The sequence below is a fragment of the Microcaecilia unicolor genome, chromosome 11 (assembly GCF_901765095.1).
Source record: "Microcaecilia unicolor chromosome 11, aMicUni1.1, whole genome shotgun sequence".
NCBI lineage: Eukaryota > Metazoa > Chordata > Amphibia > Gymnophiona > Siphonopidae > Microcaecilia > Microcaecilia unicolor.
Window position 1 is genome coordinate 162,189,766 of NC_044041.1, and position 19,039 is coordinate 162,208,804.

The 19,039-nt window shown below is 44.1% G+C and overlaps 1 protein-coding gene across 1 annotated transcript in view; it reads left to right on the forward strand.

Annotated features, from left to right (window-relative positions):
- NPAS1 (neuronal PAS domain protein 1) overlaps window positions 1-19,039 on the forward strand; it is a 173,768-nt gene that overhangs the window by 20,426 nt on the left and 134,303 nt on the right. Inside the window, exon 2 of the mRNA XM_030219981.1 lies at window positions 8,905-9,130. Coding sequence (XP_030075841.1) covers window positions 8,905-9,130 — 226 coding nt within the window. The remainder of the gene's footprint in view (window positions 1-8,904; window positions 9,131-19,039) is intronic.

The window sequence follows — 19,039 nt, forward strand, 5'->3', positions numbered from 1 at the left end:
AAGACACCCTGAAAACAGTATAAAACATATAGGAGATAAACATGGATCTCACAAAATATAGCTATGGTACACATATAAATTCAGGATGTTCTGAAAGGGTGCCTGTGGCACAGAAACCGGGTCTACATGGGCAAACATGGGCATGTCCTGCCCATGCACATGGAGAAAATAGTGTCCGTGGGGGTCCCCTGGCTGTGGAAGCTGCTCATGTAGCACCTGCACAGCAAAACATCTACAGGGGTTCTGGTGGTGACAGAAAATTTGAAGTGCTATTTGTATAGCAGCACTAACCGTGAAGTCCTATGCATACAGCAACACAAATCATGCAGCACTTTCCATACAGGCGCAGCAAGTAGACAGCCCCTCCTAGCAATGATGAGGGCAGCCATGTGCCTGTAAGCCATCTCGTTAAATATACACAGTTCCCCTCTATCAACTTGTCACATGCACATGGAAGATGGAGGCCAGGAGAAATGCAACTTTTCAGAAAAAGAGTGTGACCTCCTGGCACTCCACAATCTACAAAACGAGGCATGTCTGTTGAGGGAGGGAAGGTGGAGGGTCCTGCAGGCATCAGCAGGAAGAGTCTTGGAGGACACACACTGCCCACAGGTTCACACACCTATCTGAGACCATGGCAAGCCATACAGCTACCATACTGTTGACCACACATGTTCCTAGCAGAGATCACAGCACTGTGGCAGCACAGCCGATACACACTGCACACATGATGCCTAGGGCAGTTCCCATGTGCAATAAGACAACCCTTGACCCCACAATGCCAAATTGTCTAGCACATCTACCTGCACCAGCCAGCCCTGGCAGGACTGGCCACAATGGACAGGTTACCCTATCACACTTTCATCATTCCCCCCACACCCCAAAAATCACAGTGTTGTGACAGCAGATGAGACCTTGTTATGGGGGATGTCTGATAGCAACCCCAACCTTCTGTGTGCTGCTCCCAGTGTGTCACTCATAGGCAGCATGAACCCAGGGAGCATCATCCTATAATTCAAACAGGCCTTTGCAAAATGGTATCTAACTCCATCACTTCTTCAGACCCCTGTACAGTGTTTGTCAGAAGCCACTACCTTAGCAGTGCAAGCACAGACAAAAAGAGAGCTTGAAAACTCATAAAGACTTTTATCATCCGGAATTACATGCTTGGCATATCACAGTTTGTGGACCCCTAGTGCAGGCATATTACACCAACACACAGTTTGTGTCAGGTCTCTGTGAACGCCTTGAACTGTTTATTAACTGGAACTTGTAATAAATCCTTATGGTGCTCATTTTCAAATCAGATGGATGCCCTAAAATGCCTAAAAAAACATCCATCTTCTAAAAAGGTCTAAATCCTGATTTTGGAAAGTCAGAATTTGAATGTTTCACCTACTTGTATAACTTTAGATCTCAGCTGAAGAAAAGACTCTCTCCTAAGCTGTGTGGACCTAGCCACATCAGGGAACAAAACTAGTATTTTATCTTTCCAAGCAAAAAAAAAGTAACCGAAAGAGTGGCTCTAGAAACAATATTAGCTGTAGACGTTTCTCAAAAGTTAGTCAAATTAAAGTCACTACTTTCTAAGGAATCAAAAGCTCCTTCCACAGGATTAGATACTGATTTCTTACTAGGAAGATAATAGCATTGATAAATGAGCATGCCGGATGTGAGGGAAAGAGAGAGCAGGGCAGGCAATGCGGCGGTGCCAGAGACCAGCGCTGGACAAATGCTTCAGCTGGCGGGGTTTGGGGACCCCCACCAGCCACGGTATGTGTAGCGGTGGCAGTGGGTGGGGAGCATCAGGATGGCGGGGAGGCGGACCAAAATGTGCCCCCCCTTTGGGCTCTAGCCCCCTCCCACCTCGAGGTATGGCTACGCCCCTGCTTAAATCGCTGTTCAGGGCCTCCTATCCATTTGCCATGTTTTTCTCTCCTCCTGTGTTCCTATCCTCTGCTTCCACCATGATCCCCTGATCTCTCTTTCCACCCCCTCCATAACCAGGCCAGAATGTTCCCCAATCTCTTCTCCTCCATTCCTCTGTGCCCAGCATGCCCCTTCAAACTTCCCTTCCACAATATCCAGCAAAAAATTATTAGAAATAAGGGACTGCCTATGTGTGGTCCATCTGTAAGAAGTCTAAAGCTGTTCTAGTTGGATAGGCAGTGCCCTAAAAGGTATAGGACAAAAGATTTTTTAAAACTTATTTGACAGCTTTCCATATGTAGATATAAATATCATGAAATAAAATTTAATATCACTAAAACAGCTTAAAAATGATTGTAGCTGGTAGAAACAGCAGTTATAAACTCTGTATTTTGTGCTCATTTTTCTACACTGTTCTATACAAGACAGATGGCCAAATTTCAATGAGCTTATCCTGTTTCCAGATGGGTTCATCTTAACTGTTACTGTAATCTGCACTGGGAAATCTTATAATATACCACTGCATTCCACAAAACATGCCGTCCCCTGTTCTCAATCTAACCTCCTTAGTCCCATGGGGCTCTGGTTCCTGCAGTCCATCTACCCCCCCCCCCCCCCCCCCCCCCTTGGTTTAAGACTGGAGGCTCCTTACCGATGCAGCACTTCTAAGCTCTAAAAAGAAAAAGATAAAGCTGCCGGGACAGAGCCGCGTGTTGCAACACTGACAGCGAGGCTCTGCTGGAACCTCCCCCACTGCAGCAGGAAGTGTTTCACAGGGTGAGGTTCCAGCAAGCTTCGCTGTCAGTGTTGTAAGCACAGGGCTCTGTCCCGGCAGCTTTATCTTTTTCTTTTAGAGTTTAGAAGCGCTGCATCGGTAAGGAGCCTCCGGTTTGAAGGGGGGGGGAGGGGGGAGACGGACTGCAGGTATTTGTGAGTTCTATTGGCCACTGTTGGAAACAGGATACTGGGCTTGATGGACTTTCGGTCTGTACCAGTATGGCAGTGCTTATGTTCTTACGACAGCTCACCCAGTCTCTCACTTTCATCCTTCCTCCTTGTCCTCAGGTAGTCCTTCACAGGCTTGATCAAAAAGAATTTTCAAACACACCTGGATGGGTTGCCTATACATGTTACATCTTACAAATTCCAGAGGGAAGTTCTCTTTGGCACGATGCAAGTTTTAAGACAAGCATTAGCAATCAATTTGAGAGACTGAGATCACACTGCCCTGAGAAAAAACAAGTGAAACCTATGTGAGAGAAAATTGTTCTAGAGCCAGAGCACTGCATCAATGAGCATATGGTCAGAATACTAAGAGGAAATTTTAAAACAATCCAGGACCATTGAAGTTATGATGATAAAATATTTTGACATCAACATGACAGAGATCTGGTTTTCCTATCACATTACAAACCATAAAGGAAGAAGCTTTTGGCCATCAAAGGCTAGTCAAAACATGTATTAAAGTTAGTCCAATAAAAAAGATGTCTTCTTTTTTGTTTTGTTTTATTGCTATTTATTCACTCATCCCATTACCCAGTCCACGGCAGTGTCTCTCTCTCTCTCTTACTCACTCTCACTCACAAATGCAACTCCCTTCAGTCTCAAGTTTTTCTCTCTCATATGCGCACGGATTTCTAGCAGCCAACCACTCCTCACAATCAGTCCTCATCAACCATCTCCCTTTAGCTAACTAGTCACTCCTCCATTTAGTCAGCTATCCTCCCAGTTGGCCAGCCTGCCAACTAGTACCTCCCTCCAAGGGTTTCCCTTCCCGTTTAGTCATCCATGTCCCCTCATCTTGTGGGTTGCTAAAGGTTTCTCCTTTTTGGCACTGTAGCTAGAGACTTGAGACCAGCACGGGAGTTCCTTATCTCTACATCTCAAACTCAATGAGATCTGTGTGGTACAGACAAGGAGAAAGTTCCTGCTTTGGTGGTGGTAGTGGCAGTGGCAACAGCAGACAGTGCTGAGGGCATGAAAATCTCAAGTGCCCTGGTGAGATTTCTTATTGCCGGATTGGTATCTAGAATTTGTTAGGCCTTGTGACAGAGGAGTGTGGCAGAATCAGGTAGATAGGGAAAGGTTATTCACCACTCTAAATAGGGCCAGGAGACTTTCCAAGAAACTAAGTTGCAGCATATTTAAAACAAATTGGATAAAGTATTGTTCAGTTAATGCTAAATAAGCTGTAGAATTTGTTGCCAGAAGATCAACAAAGATATAGTCAAAGTTAATAGTATAGCTGGCTTTGAAAAAAGGTTTGGATAAGCTTCAAGAAGTCAAGGATAGGTCAGTTTAACCCGTATTTAGCTAGATTGCCTTAGGTGGCTCCAGTTCCTACATCAGGCAATGAGCAACAGAGAAACGTTCTTCCAGATCTTTCCAAATGACCTGGATTTGCCACAGTGGGAGACAGAATGCTGGGCTCAATGGACCACTGACCTATCCCAGCCTGGAACTGCTTATGTTCTTATAAATGGCTAAATCCCACTAGATTTTAATTTTGGGTCCTGGGATAGCTCTTTACACTCCACCATGCTAGATATACTGAGAAGCATCACACTTGGAAGTTGCAAAGAGCTGACCCTGTGCCTGTTGATTCTGTGTAGCAGAAAAAGTTGCACTCTAGGAATGTTTATGCTTTGATGGCAGCAGAGAACTATATGGTGGGCAATTTTTATTTTATTATTATTGCTATTATTTTTTACTGTGTAACTATAAAGACATGCACCTTGTGATTCTACAGTGGCTGTAAAGATCTGGCACCCTGGGCTTGTCTACAGTGTGCAGCCATAGAGAGAGACACCCTGGGATGATTTACACTTTGAGGGCTGTAAAGAGCTGACCTATGGTTTGATGGTGGGCAGTACTGAGGACCCACACCCTGGGGTCATTTACAGGCTGTGGTTTGATCTCAGGCACATGGCAAACAAACCTTTTACCACTACTAATGAGGGAATTAGTAAGGAGTGCACAAGAGGCCTGCAGTATCTTAAGTCTCAGTTTTAGCCTATTACTGTGGGTCCTGTGGAGAGCAAGCAATGGAGTAATTACGCCAAACACCTCTGACATTTGTAAATTGAAAGTCATTATGCCCCATTAAAGAATCCCTGTTAATACAACCATAAATTTAAGGCTCTCCAGCTCTGGAGATGAGGGGGGCAATGTCATTCACACAAGGGTCCTGGCACTTTGCAAGGATTATTATTTTGTAAAAGAAGTTTGATAAGGTCACTACCTAAGAACAAAATCCTGTTCCAGCTTGTTACTTGTTGAACATGCCTGTAATCTCCTGAGGAGTGTGGAAAAGAGTGTGTGTGTGGGGGGGGGGGGGGGGGGGGGGGGATAGAATGTTTTTGAGATAATAGGAGATTTCTATTGCAAAAAAAACATGCAAAACTATTATTATAAGGGGAATGTTCTTACAACAAGCATTACTTTTATAGGGAGATGCATGCTTGTAAAGGGAATGCGCTTACAGTACGAATTACTGGCAGAGAAAGGGATATGATTTAGGGATGTACATTCGTTTATGATGACATAAGAAATGTCAGTGACATATTCTATGTTGTTTCGTGTCATTGGTAAATGAAAATAAGCAGAAATGTTTTTTTTCATTTGCTGTCAATAGTGTGCATTCTTTCCTGTTACCGCATACATGTGCAAGCATTGTGCATGTGCACACTAATAGTGCACACTCAACAGAAGAGCACTCACTCTTTTGAGCAAGCATGCACTATTCAAGGAGTTAGCACTCTTTCCTGATAGTGCATACATGTGCACACTCTCAGAAAAGAGCACTCACTCTTTGTGAATAGTTCACACTCAATGCTCCCATATTGACACAAGGGAAAGAATGAACAAAATGAACATTCCCAAAAATGACATGGGAAATGACATGAAATAATAATGTTATGGCTGCACACTCCTAATATGAATATTATAATAGGAGCGTGAAAAGGTAAAACAGAAGACAGAATACTGCTCATTTTGGCCTGCATTAGTGTCCTTAACAAAGAGATGCTTAAAATCTCAGACAGCAAATTCCACACAGCCTAACTGCCATTGTTTAACAAACAGAGGGGCCCTTTTACAAACGTGTGCTGAAAAATGGCTTGCGATAGTGTAGGTGCGGGTTTTGGGCGCGCGCCAATCCATTTTTCAATGCACCTGTGAAAAAGGCCTTTTTTTTTGCCAAGAATGGACATGCGGCAAAATCAAAATTGCCACACATCCATTTTGGGTCTGAGACCTTACCGCCAGCCATTGACCTAGTAGTAAAGAATCCGGGTGGTAGTGACCTACACACGCACCCAGTACATGCATCCAAAAATGTTTTTTCAGATGCGCGTATCGGACGCGCGCCAAAAATGAAATTACCACAAGAGCCATGTGGTAGTCGAGCGGTAACTCCATTTTGGCGCTCGTTGGATGCGTGGAGATGCTTACGCGGCTTACTAAAGGACCCCAGAAAGAGGGAGTAGGGTTGCCACCTGACTCCATGTCATAAGGAACAGGCTAATCCAGTCCTGCAAACATGGATTTTATCATTTTGATTTTCTGGGGAAACTCAATGAGACAATCAGGCAACAGTTTTAAAGAAGCTTAATTGGCTTCCAGTTGATTATAAAGTAAAATTTAAAATTCTCTGTTTAATTTTTAAGGTCCGACAGGTCAGATGCCAACACTATTGACAAATAAATTCCACATTTATCAAACTAGACATCCCCATGGGGTCTGCAAATAATTTTTTATTAGATGTGGGGAACAATGAGAGAAAGGTGTATGCTAACATATAGGATACCTATATTTAGTTCCATCTCTGCCCCGTTACCCTTTTGGTGCCCACTTGAGGGGTGCTGGGAACTAGTATCCAGTCCGCTCCTTTTCTAAACCCTTTCTCTGGTATACATGGTATAATTAATCCAGCCAATAGATCATTGTGGATTTAAGGTCAGCTGCAACCTAATTGAGCATTTTAAAATCATCTGGCATCCCCCCTAGGAACTCTAATAGAGTTTCTCCCTCTCGTGGTTTGTTGAGTGGAAAATATATTGTCTAGTGAATGATGAACGTGGAATTTTTCACATTTTTTGTTCCGGCTAATGTGTTCCGACTAATGGCTCCTTTATGGTTGTACCTTCCCCCATGATCTTACATGTGTTTTGTTTTGCTTTAAAATATTTATTTTCCTTTTTACTCTTTTTACTCTTTCCTGCTTTACTATTTCTGAAGTATGTTTCAGGGACTTCTCCCTGGGACATGCTACAATCCTATTTTCTTATTCCCTCTTCCACCTGTGTCACGCTAGATCCATTGGCTTTAATACCGATGCTTGAGGAATCGCTTACACCCACCTATGGGACTCATATCTGCTGGTATAAACAAATTGGTAGAAATTGAGCAATATCCCACTTCATTCCCGAAGTGTGCTAGCTCCACAGCTCAACCTTTTGCCCCTGCATGAGTTAGCTTTGCTCTGATGCGTGCAATGCCATAAAGAGACGTCTAGTGCATATGTTGCCATTTGGACAAGCTGACTAGGGGATTTTAAATTTTTAGACGTATATTTAAGTATCCCATGGGGGTTAGTTGAATTGAGTGGAATCTTCAGTTGAATATTTTGATTTCTGGTAAATTGCTTTCACTAGAAATCCGAGCACTTTTTAGTTCTAGTAGCTATAAATAGATTAAGGGTTTTCGATAATTTATCTTTGTTGGCTCCGGTACTCACATCCGGATTCTAAATCTGGATAAGACAGATATACTGGACATACTTGTCATTCTTATTCATCTATCATATGATAGACTTCTTAGTTAAAGAGATCCACTTACGGATTTAATTTTATAGGTGTGCATCCGTGTATGTGTTCTTTGAAAATTGCATAATTATTCCAGATATTTACTATGAAAGGTTCTGTATTACATGCCATCTAAAACACTGTTTATTTGTGACGTTTAAAATAACTAGTGCTGATGTTCACTTCCTGGTTCTCTATTGGGGATGTGCTCCGTAAGAATGAATTAACTGTTTTAATTTTCCTTTTCACGTCTTATCTACTACTTTCAAACTTCCTTCCCTGCCTCTTAAAGATTTATAGTTTTAAAGCTCTATGTTCTTGGTTTGGTTTTGGAAATTGCTGCACACGTTACTTAATCCCTGTCTGCAGGTTAAACAAGATTGTTGCTTTTGAGCTGCTTATTTTTGTGCCCATGTGGTCAGAGTTTGAAATGCCCATCCATGCCTTGCAAGTTGCAACTCTCTCTCTCTCCCTGACTTTGCCACTGTAGATAATAGACGTGAGCTACTTTTGGCTAAGATTGTAAGCTCTTTGGACAGGAACTGTTTTTTATGTATGGTGTACAGCACTACGTGTGCCTTATAATGTTATAGAAATGATCCCTCCGCCTTTGCTTGTTTCTAAGTGGCTTACTGAGACCTTTTATTAATCTACACTTCTTATCAAACTATAAGGTTGAAAGAATATAGGAAATATGAGTTTCATATAGCTGGTCCTGCACTTTGGAATGCACTTCCTCTGAAATTGAGAGAAATTCAAAGTTTGAATGAATTTAAGAAAGAACTCAAACCATTTTTGTTTGTGCAAGCTTATGAAGGAGTATGAAATTCCAACTTGCAATTAAAGCTGTTTAGAATCTGATGTAATGGATATGAAGAGTATAATGAAGTCTGTATTATGCCTATTGACTAGTATGGATTGATTTTATGTTTTTGTGTGAATTTTAAATTTTGGATTATATTATGTATGTTGAAGATGTAAGCGACCTAGAACCTTTTGTGATAGCGTGGAATATAAATTTTAAAATAAATGGATAACAAATCCCTGCATGCGATAGGATAAAACCAGGCAGGATTAACCTGTTCCTTATGACACGGAGTCAGGTGGCAAACATAACATCGGGGGTTCATTGCTTTATCATTTACTAAAGTCTTTTTCCTTTTTCTTACAGTTTGCATGCACTGAGGAAGGAGAAATCTAGGAATGCAGCCCGCTCCCGGCGTGGGAAAGAAAATTTTGAGTTTTATGAGCTGGCAAAAATGCTGCCCATCCCTGGAGCCATCTCCAGTCAGCTGGACAAGGCATCCATCATCCGACTGACCATCAGTTACCTCAGAATGAGAGACTTTGCTAGCCAGGGCGATCTGCCATGGGGCTGGTGCTCTGAAGGCAATGCTGTTAAGGGTAAGAAGCTGGGGATGGAAACTGGAGCTCAGCGGTGATGTTGTCAACACTGTTCTATGATTTGGATTTCAGATTTAATCTGTTGCCCTTCCAAATCTGAGCTGAAAGCAAGATATATATTCCTGTATTATGGGTAGGTCCTTTACCAAGAGTGCTTACAATCTAAGTTGTATCTGGACAATGGAGTATAAAGTGACTTGGCCAACGTTACAGAAAACAACAGTGGGAGAAGTGAGATTTGAACCCTAGCTTCTATGATTCTCAGCCTACTGCTCAAACCACAGGCTCTTCACTGCAAGACCCAGGGGCCAGTAACAGCCGCCACTGACCCTAAATGTGACCCCTGGCTCTTTCCCCAGTACAAAATCTCTCTTCACTTTTTCCTCAGACTTGCTTCAGGCATGCCTCTGTAACAGTTATTCAGGCCACTGTTCAGCTAGCAGTGATCAGTATTATTTTAAATGCTGCTTGTTCCTGGCTACATTAGCCCCGGATATTCAGTGCTGAGTCATGTGTAGGCACCAGCACTGAATACCCGAGGCTAACTGTCCCACTGCTGGCCGCTGTAGGGTAAAGGGTCTTGGCCAATATTCAGCCAGGGCCTGCATAAGACAGTTGAATATCACCCGGCACCTACATAACAACTGAATATCAGCCAGCACCCGCATAACTTTTGAAATCCTTTTTGAGTCCCCTCCCACCCCCTCCTTCTGTTCCCCCTCACCCCAGCCTGTGACATTACATAAATATATAAGTATTGCCATACTGGGACAGACCGAAGGTCCATTAAACCCAGCATTCTGTTTCCAACAGTGGCCAATCCAGGTCACAAGTACCTGGCAAGATCCCAAAACAGTACAATACATTTTATACTGCTTATCCCAGAAATAAACAGTGAATTTTCCCCAGTCCATTTTAATAATGCCTTATGGACTTTTCTTTTAGGAAGCTATCCAAACCTTTTTTAAACCCCACTAAGCTAACTGCTTTTTCTACATTCTATGGCAGTAAATTCCAGAGTTTAATTACAAGCTGAGTGAAGAAATATTTTTTCAATTTGTTTTAAATTTACTACTTTGTAGTTTCATTGGGGGTCCCTAGTCCTAGTATTTTTGGAAAGAGTAAACAATCGATTCACGTCTATCCCTTCCATTCCACTCATTATTTTATAGATCTCTATCATATCTCCCCTCAGCCGTCTCTTATCCAAGCTAAAGAGCCCTAGCTGCTTTAGTCTTTCCTAAAAGGGAAGTCATCCCATCCCTTTTATCATTTTCATAGCCCTTCTCTGTACCTTTTCTAATTTCACCATATCTTATTTGAGATGCAGTGACCTGAACTGCACACAATATTTGAAGTGCGGTCGCACCATGGAGCAATACAAAGGCATTATAACATCCTCATTTTTGTTTTCCATTCCTTTCCTAATAATATCTAACATTCTATTTGCTCAGCGATGACACCTAGATCCCTTTCCTGGTCTGTGACTCCTAATTTGGAACCTTGCATTACGCACTGTAGTTTGGGTTCCTCTTTCCCACATGCCTCAATTTGCACTTGCTCACATTAAACGTCATCTGCCATTTAGATGCCTAGTCTCCCAGTCTTGTAAGGTCCTCTTGTAATTTTCACAATCCTCTTGCGATTTAACAACTTTGAATAACTTTGAATAAGAGGGTGGTGGACGCTTGGAATGCCCTCCCACGGGAGGTGGTGGAGATGAAAACGGTAACGGAGTTCAAACATGCGTGGGATATGCATAGAGGAATCCTGTGCAGAAGGAATGGATCCTCAGAAGCTTAGCTGAAATTGGGTGGCGGAGCAGTTGGGGGGAAGAGGGGGTGGTGGTTGGGAGGCGAGGATAGGGGAGGGCAGACTTATACGGTCTGTACCAGAGCCACTGATGGGAGAGGGGGTGGTGGTTGGGAGGCGAGGATAGGGGAGGGCAGACTTATACGGTCTGTACCAGAGCCGCTGATGGGAGGCGGGACTGGTGTTTGGGAGGCGGGAAATACTGCTGGGCAGACTTATATGGTCTGTGCCCTGAAAAGGACAGGTACAAATTCAAGGTAAGGTATACACATATGAGTTTGTCTTGGGCAGACTGGATGGACCATGCAGGTCTTTTTCTGCCATCATCTACTATGTTACTATGTTTGAATAACTTTGTGTCGTCGGCAAATTTAATTACCTCACTATCTCTAGATCATTTATAAATATGTTAAAAAGGCAGCGGTCCCAGTACAGACTCTGGGGAACCCCATTAGCTACCCTTCTCCTTTGAGAATATTGACCATTTAACCCTACTCTCTGTTTTCTATCTTTTAACCAGTTTTTAATCCACAATAGAACACTACCTCCTATCCCATGACTCTCTAATTTCCTCTGGAGTCTTTCATGAGGTGCTTTGTCAAATGCCTTTTGAAAATCCAGGTATACAATATCGAACATTAAGAACCCCTCTTCCACCCCTCGATATTGATAGGTTCCCATTACACAGTGGGCTCCTGCCCTCAACACCCAGTAGAAGTGATGGGGGCAGGAGCGAAACCCACTTGCTTCTGCTCCTAGCATCAGCATCCTGCCTGCTTAAATCACTTCATGTATCGGGCTTATTGTGCTTAATATCTGTACCACACAGCTCTTCGTCAGATTGAACTATGTGCTGCCCAAAATCCCACTCTATTCTCACAAGACTCTGAGAGCACCACACAGTTCAAACTTACTCTGAGCTACATGGTGCTGGAAGAAAACAGAAGAGCTGTTCTGAAGTTTGCATCACAAATACACCTCTAGAGAAAGTATAAACTAGAGAGGGTGGGAGAGCAGATTAAAAAGCATGGGGGTGGAATCTGGATGGTTGAGGGTATCAGGGTGTCTGCCTCTTTGTCTAGTGATGATCTTGGTTCTCACATTGAGAAACTGGCCTCTGTTTGACAAATGGTGTAGATTAACACTTCACTGATGTTAAGGTTGCCACCTTACCCTATGGTTAATGTTACATAAGTACATAAGTATTGCCATACTGGGACAGACCAAAAATCCATCAAGCCCAGCATCCTGTTTCCAACAGTGGCCAATCCAGGTCACAAATACCTGGCAAGATCCCAAAAAAGTACAAAACATTTTATGCTGTGGATTTTCCCCAAGTCCATTTTAATAATGGTCTATGGAGTTTTCCTTTAGAAGCCGTCCAAACCTTTTTTGTTCCTAGAAAGATATATCATATTTTCACATAGACAAGAGAAGCAAAGCCAGGTTTCAACCAGCCTGTTTAGATGGTATAGTTCTGTCAGAAAAATGTTTCACATCAGCCTCTCAGAGCTGCAACTTCAATTCCAACACAACACTAACTAAAAAAAATAGCATTGATTATGAACACAATAAATCACGATTTAAATAAGGCAAGCATCAATGTCTATAATTAAGCAAATTAATTGCTGTGGAAGATTCCAGGATTCCAGAAGATTCTGATTACTATCATTATTGGAAGGAGTAATTATCAGATGTGTAACATATGTTCCTGAAAGCAGGGAAGAAGCAGCTGCCACTTCTGGAGGGGGTAACCTGGGGATGGCAGGAGCTGAGCCCTTTCAGTTAGCCATTTCTCTTTCTTTCTCCCTGCTGCCCTAAAATACAGCTGAAGGGTATGGTTGCTAGAGCAGGATTGAACTAGACTATTCTAAGGTGAACTTTCAAATCTGATGCATGGACTCCTATATAAACATCTTGAGTAGAGAGATGTGGTAGCCGTGTTAGTCCACTTTTAAAGGTAATCAATAGCAATAAAAGAAAATAAAACAGAGAAAAGAAAATTTTTTATTGGACTAACTTAGTACATTTTTTGATTAGCTTTCGAAGGTAACTGTTCTTCATCAGATCCGAAATAAGCAAATGTTGATAAATAACAGTATATATAAGTGAAACATCAAAGCATTTCAGTGACAGTCTCACAGGGGTGGGGTGGGTTAGGTAAGAGACAGGGAGAGCTGGGTGGCTTCCTGTCCCTTATCCACCCGCATATCTCCCTGTCCCTCATCCACCTGGCTCTCCCTGTCTCTCACCTAACCTATGTAAACATGAAATCAACTACAGATGACAGGATGCACAGTACCTCTAGATCAGGGATGGGCAACATGGTCCTTGAGGGCCACAACCCAGTTGGTTTTTCAAGATTTCCATAATGAATAAGCCTGAGATCGATTTGCCTACAATGAAAGAAGTACATGCAAATCAATCTCTTGCATATTTATTGTGGAAATCTTGGAAATCTGACTGGGTTGTGGCCCTTGAGGATCGTGGTTGCTCACCCCCAGTGCATTTTTTTTCTAGCAAAAAGGTGCCGGTACTCAAATGCCAGGCCACTCTTCAAGGGTGGGGTGATCACTGAGGGACCCACCCCACAATAGTCAGGCCCACTGCAACAGTCACAGAATCTATGACAAGGCAGAATTGGTGTGTAGAACCTGAGCTCTTTCATTAAAATTTGGGGACCATGGGTCAATTTCAGCAGACAATGGAAAAGGTGCCGGTACTCAGTACCCCCAAGTACCCCCTCAAAAAAGCCCTGCTCACCCCTGCTCTAGAACATGAACTGGACTGTAGCAGAATTGCTGCTACTACCAAAAAGCAAAAATGAAGGAGTCAGTATTGAAAATGATTTAACTGGGCAGGGGAGGTTCCTGCCCAGGGAGGGCGCTAAACATTAGTTCTGACTACTCCGGCACAATCCAGCCAATGCTAGGGAGAGCCAGAAGCTATACAGGCATTGGTGACTGGACCAAACAAAAAGCAGTCCTATCTTTGCCCAGTTAGATATGTGGGTACCGGCACCAAATGTGGGCTGAAGACCCAGATATTCAATGCCAGTGCCATTTCCAGAATATGAATATGGTCTGGCATTAAATATTCAGATCTAATTCAGCCCATAACTGTCAGTGGCTTTAAAACCGCTGATTGTCACAGGTTGAATATTGGATTGGATTTATTATTTATAACCTGCCCTTATTTAGGGCGGGGAACAAAAAAACATACGTAACATATATAAAAAATAGAAAACATGCACAGTAATACCATACTCAAACAATAATTTGAAAAAAAAAAGTCTATGCAACACACTTCATTGGCATCCTTTGTGTCTCTGTCCCAAACAGAGAGTTATATGTGTTCAGTAGAGACGTGGAGGGGCATAATCGAACGCAAACGCCCATCTCAATGGGCGTCTATGTCCGAAAACGGGTATGTGAAGAGACGGGACAGACCGTATTATCAAAAAAGATGAGCGTCCATCTTTCATTTCGAAAATACGGTTTGGACGGACCAAATGCCATGGATTTGATCCCTTCTGAGATGGGCGTTTTTTTTTTTTTTTGCGATAATGGAAACTAAAAACGCCCAGCTCAGAAACGTCCTAATGCAAGCCATTTGGTCGTGGGAGGGACAAATGTACAACACTACCATAGCTCTTAGGGCTGAAGGGGCAACTACATGTGGGTACAGTGGGTTTTAGAGGCCTGCCATTTACCACCACAAGTGTTACTGATGAGGGGGGGATAGGCCTGGGTCTGCCTGCCTGAAGTGCACTGCAGTACCCACTAAAAGTGCTCCAGGGACAGGACTTGTTGCTGGTGTATAACCTTGGTACAGAGGTTCACACCTGAAGACTAATCTCGCTGAAACCGTCCTTTATTTGAATAAGCACCTTTACTCACAGTTAACTGCAGATCAGAGGTTGTGCCACACTGGCAACGAGTCTCGCTGGTACTGAGATTAGCAGTAGGTCCGAGCTGGCAGAATGGTGTACAATGCCCTCTTTCAGCAACATCCAAGGTAAGAACTAAGTGCTGTAACGTTGTTAACACATGAAAGGGATCTAAAAGTGTATTACACAAATGGCCACTACCTCATGGACTACCGGAAACAAAACAGGGCACACTCTGACCCAGTAAGCAGGGGGAAAAGCACTATGGGAGTAGAGCCTACCAACTACCAACTACCAACATCGTGAGCAGTTAACACAAGCTACTGGAATCACGGAGCCCAATACCCTACACCCACCACAATGCATTGCTGATGTGACTCTGCAGTGCCCTTAACAGAAAAGGTGTCACACTCACCCGAGACCAGTGGCGTAGCCAGACTGCCAATTTTGGGTGGGCCTGAACCCAAAGTGGGTGGGCACAAAATTTTCTCTCTACCCCCCTCCCCCAGTAAAATGTAGTCACACTCAGATACATTTGTCACACAGGGTAAAGTGCTGCTTTTCAGTGCATCAGATTTCAGACAATTTATTTAATAGCCTAATCCTTTTCAGTGAGCTTTCAGAGGCCAAAACCTCCTGCCTCAGGTCAGTATAATGTTGTTACGGTATCCTCTCCTGACCTAAGGAAGGAAGTATTGGTCTCTGAAACTTTATTAACACCATATTACTTTATCCTAAATTAAAAATACAATTATTTTCTTTACCTTTGTTGTATGGCCATTTACTTTTTCTCATTGTGTTGCTCCCAGTCTCTAGATTCTGCTTTCCTTCGTTTTCGCTTAACTCTTCTGCCAGGGTTTCCTGGCCATTTGTCATTTTTCTCTCCTTTTTCTTTGCTTTCTTCAATATTTTTCTGCCTCTCTCTCTCTGTCCAGATTTAATTCATTCTTACTATCCATACTTTAATTTCCTTCATCTACTTATGGCTTTTCATCTTTTTCTCACCCTTGTTCTCCCCATGCCCCTTCCTCTTATTCTCCAGTCTTTCACTACCTCCTTTTCCATCCAGCAGCTTCTCTTCTTTCTCTCCCCATCCTTCCAGTGTCTCCCCTCTCTCTCCCCATCCTTCCAGTAGTCTCCCCTCTTTCTTTCTGCATCCTTCCATCCAGTGTCACCTCTTTCTCCCTACCCTTCCATCCAGCATCTTCCCTCTTTCTCTCCCATCCTTCCACCCATCTACCCTCTCTCCTGATCCTTCCATCCTATGTCTCTCTCTCCCTCCTTCTAACCAGTGTCTATCTCTCTACCCTTTCTGTTCAGTGTCCCTTCTCTCTCCACATCCTTCCAGTCTCGCCCCTTTCTCTCTGCATCCTTTCATCCATCTCCCCTCTTTCTCTCCCCATCCTTCCATCCAGTATCTCTCTTCCTATCCATCCGTTTTCCCTCTTTCTCTGCCATCCTTCCATCCGTTTTCCTCTTTCTCTGCCATCCTTCCGTCTGTTTTCCCTCTTTCTCTCCCCATCCTTCCATTTTCCCTCTTTCTCTGCCCTCCTTCCATCTGTATTCCCTCTTTCTCTCCCCATCCTTCCATTTTCCCTCTTTCTCTGCCATCCTCCCATCTGTTTTCCCTCTTTCTCTCCCGATCCTTCCGTTTTCCCTCTGTCTCTCCCATCCTATCTGTTTTCCCTCTTTCTCTCCCCATCCTTCCGTTTTCCCTCTTTCTCTGCCATCCTCCTATCTGTTTTCCCTCTTTCTCTCCCCATCCTTCCAGTGTCTCCCCTCTCTCTCCCCATCCTTCCTGTAGTCTCCCCTCTTTCTTTCTGCATCCTTCCCTCCAGTGTCACCTCTTTCTCCCTACCCTTCCGTCAGCGTCTTCCCTCTTTCTCTCCCCATCCTTCCACCATCTACCCTCTCTCCTGATCCTTCCATCTAATGTCTCTCTCTCCCTCCTTCTAACCCAGTGTCTATCTCTCTACCCTTTTCTGTTCAGTGTCCCTTCTCTCTCCACATCCTTCCAGTCTCGCCCCTTTCTCTCTGCATCCTTTCATCCATCTCCCCTCTTTCTCTCCCCATCCTTCCATCCAGTATCTCTCTTCCTATCCATCCGTTTTCCCTCTTTCTCTGCCATCCTTCCATCCGTTTTCCCTCTTTCTCTGCCATCCTTCCGTCTGTTTTCCCTCTTTCTCTCCCGATCCTTCCGTTTTCCCTCTTTCTCTGCCATCCTCCTCTCTGTTTTCTCTCTTTCTCTCCCCATCCTTCTGTTTTCCCTTTCTCCCCAGTCCCCATCCTGCCATCCGTTTTCCCTCTTTCTCTCCCCGTCCTTCTGTTTTCTTTCTCTGCCATCCTTCAGTCTGTTTCCTCTTTCTCTCCCGATCCTTCCGTTTTCCCTCTTTCTCTGCCATCCTCCTATCTGTTTTCTCTCTTTCTCTCCCCATCCTTCTGTTTTCCCTCTTTCTCCCTAGTCCCCATCCTGCCATCCGTTTTCCCTCTTTCTCTCCCCATCCTTCCGTTTTCCTTCTTTCTCCCCAGTCCCCATCCTGCCATCCGTTTTCCTTCTTTCTCCCCAGTCCCCATCCTGCCATCCGATTCAGGCCCACCCGATTCGGCCCGCCAGCCCCAGCTACAAACAGAAGAAGCGCTCAGCTGATTGAGCTGAGCGCCGCCACCAACGCTAAAGACGAGAAAAAAATGTAAAAAAAAAAAAAAAGCGCGGCACCGCAAGCAGCCTCGAAGCATTGGCTGCTGGCTTTGCAGGCTCCTCCCGTCTCTTACGTCACTGCCCCTGCTTTGCTCCAGGGGCAGTGACGTAAGAGATGGGAGGAGCCTGCAGAGCCAGCAGCCAATGCTTCGAGGCTGCCTACGGTTGCCGCGCTTTTTTTTTTTTTTTACATTTTTTCTCGTTGTTAATGTTGGCGGCGGCGCTCAGCTCAATCAGCTGAGCGCTTCTTCTTTTTGTAGCGCCGGCCCTGCTGCTCAACAGGAAAAGCATTAGTGGCCGGCAATGGGAGCAATGGGAGTGGGCGGGCCAGAGCTGAAATTGGGTGGGCCTGGGCCCACCCAGGCCCACCCGTAGCTACGCCCCTGCCCGAGACCCACATCAGAACCAGGGAAAGGCAGTCAGAGGATAGAACACATTCTGCTGTCATGGAGGTGGGTATGGCATTTGAGGCTGGCATACAAACTGGCAAAAAAGTTTGTAAAGTGGGGTTTTTTTTGGTGGGAGGGGGTTAGTGACCACTGGGAGAGTCAGGGGAGGTCATCCCCGATTCCCTCCGGTGGTCATCTGGTCAGTTGGGGCACTTTTTTGGGACTTGGACCTGAAAAAAAAGGGTCCAAATAAAGTGGACCAAATTCTCGTCAAAAACGCCCTTCTTGTTTCGATTATCAGCTAAAGACGCCCATCTCTCCTCGGCCGATAACCACGCCCCAGTCCCGCCTTCGCTATGCCCCGCCATGCCCCCATGATCTTTGTTCGTCTCCGTGACGGACTGCAGTTGAGGACGCCAAAAATTGGGTTTTGATTATACCGATTTGGGCGCCCACGGGAAACAGATGCCCATCTCCCGATTTGGGTCGAAATATGGGCGTCTTTCTCTTTCGAAAATAAGCTGGATAATAAGCCAAGCACAATAATTGTGCCTTCAATTGATGTTTAAATGTCAATAAGCCAGTCTCATTTCTCAGTCCAAAAGGCAACTTGTTCCATTCAGTTGGACCAGTAACTGAGAAAGTCCCCTTCTTGGTCACATCCAGATGTAGGCGATTCAAAGCAGGTACAACCACATTGCCAGCTACCTTTGAGCGTGACTGCCGTGATGGTACGTATCTCTTAACTACAAGCCTCAAATAAACAGAAGAGTCTTGATGCAGTGCACAGTGAACCAGCAATAATAATTTAAACTTTACCCAAAAACAGTTGGTAACCATTGCAATCTCTTCAAATATATAGAAAGATGTTCAGACATATCACCCCAAAATAGTTGGGCCAGCTCAGTGGCACTATAATGTAGGGGGGATCTAGGTTTAATTCCTGGCTCTGGGGATGCCTCAAAGTAAAGTCCATAGCAGTGAGAAGGAATCATATTCATTGCACAGTGGTGACAATAAATGGGTGTGGGTGCATATCTGTAACATAGTAAATGACGGCAGATAAAGACCTATACGGTCCATCTCATCTGCCCAACAACTGCTTTCCTGTCCT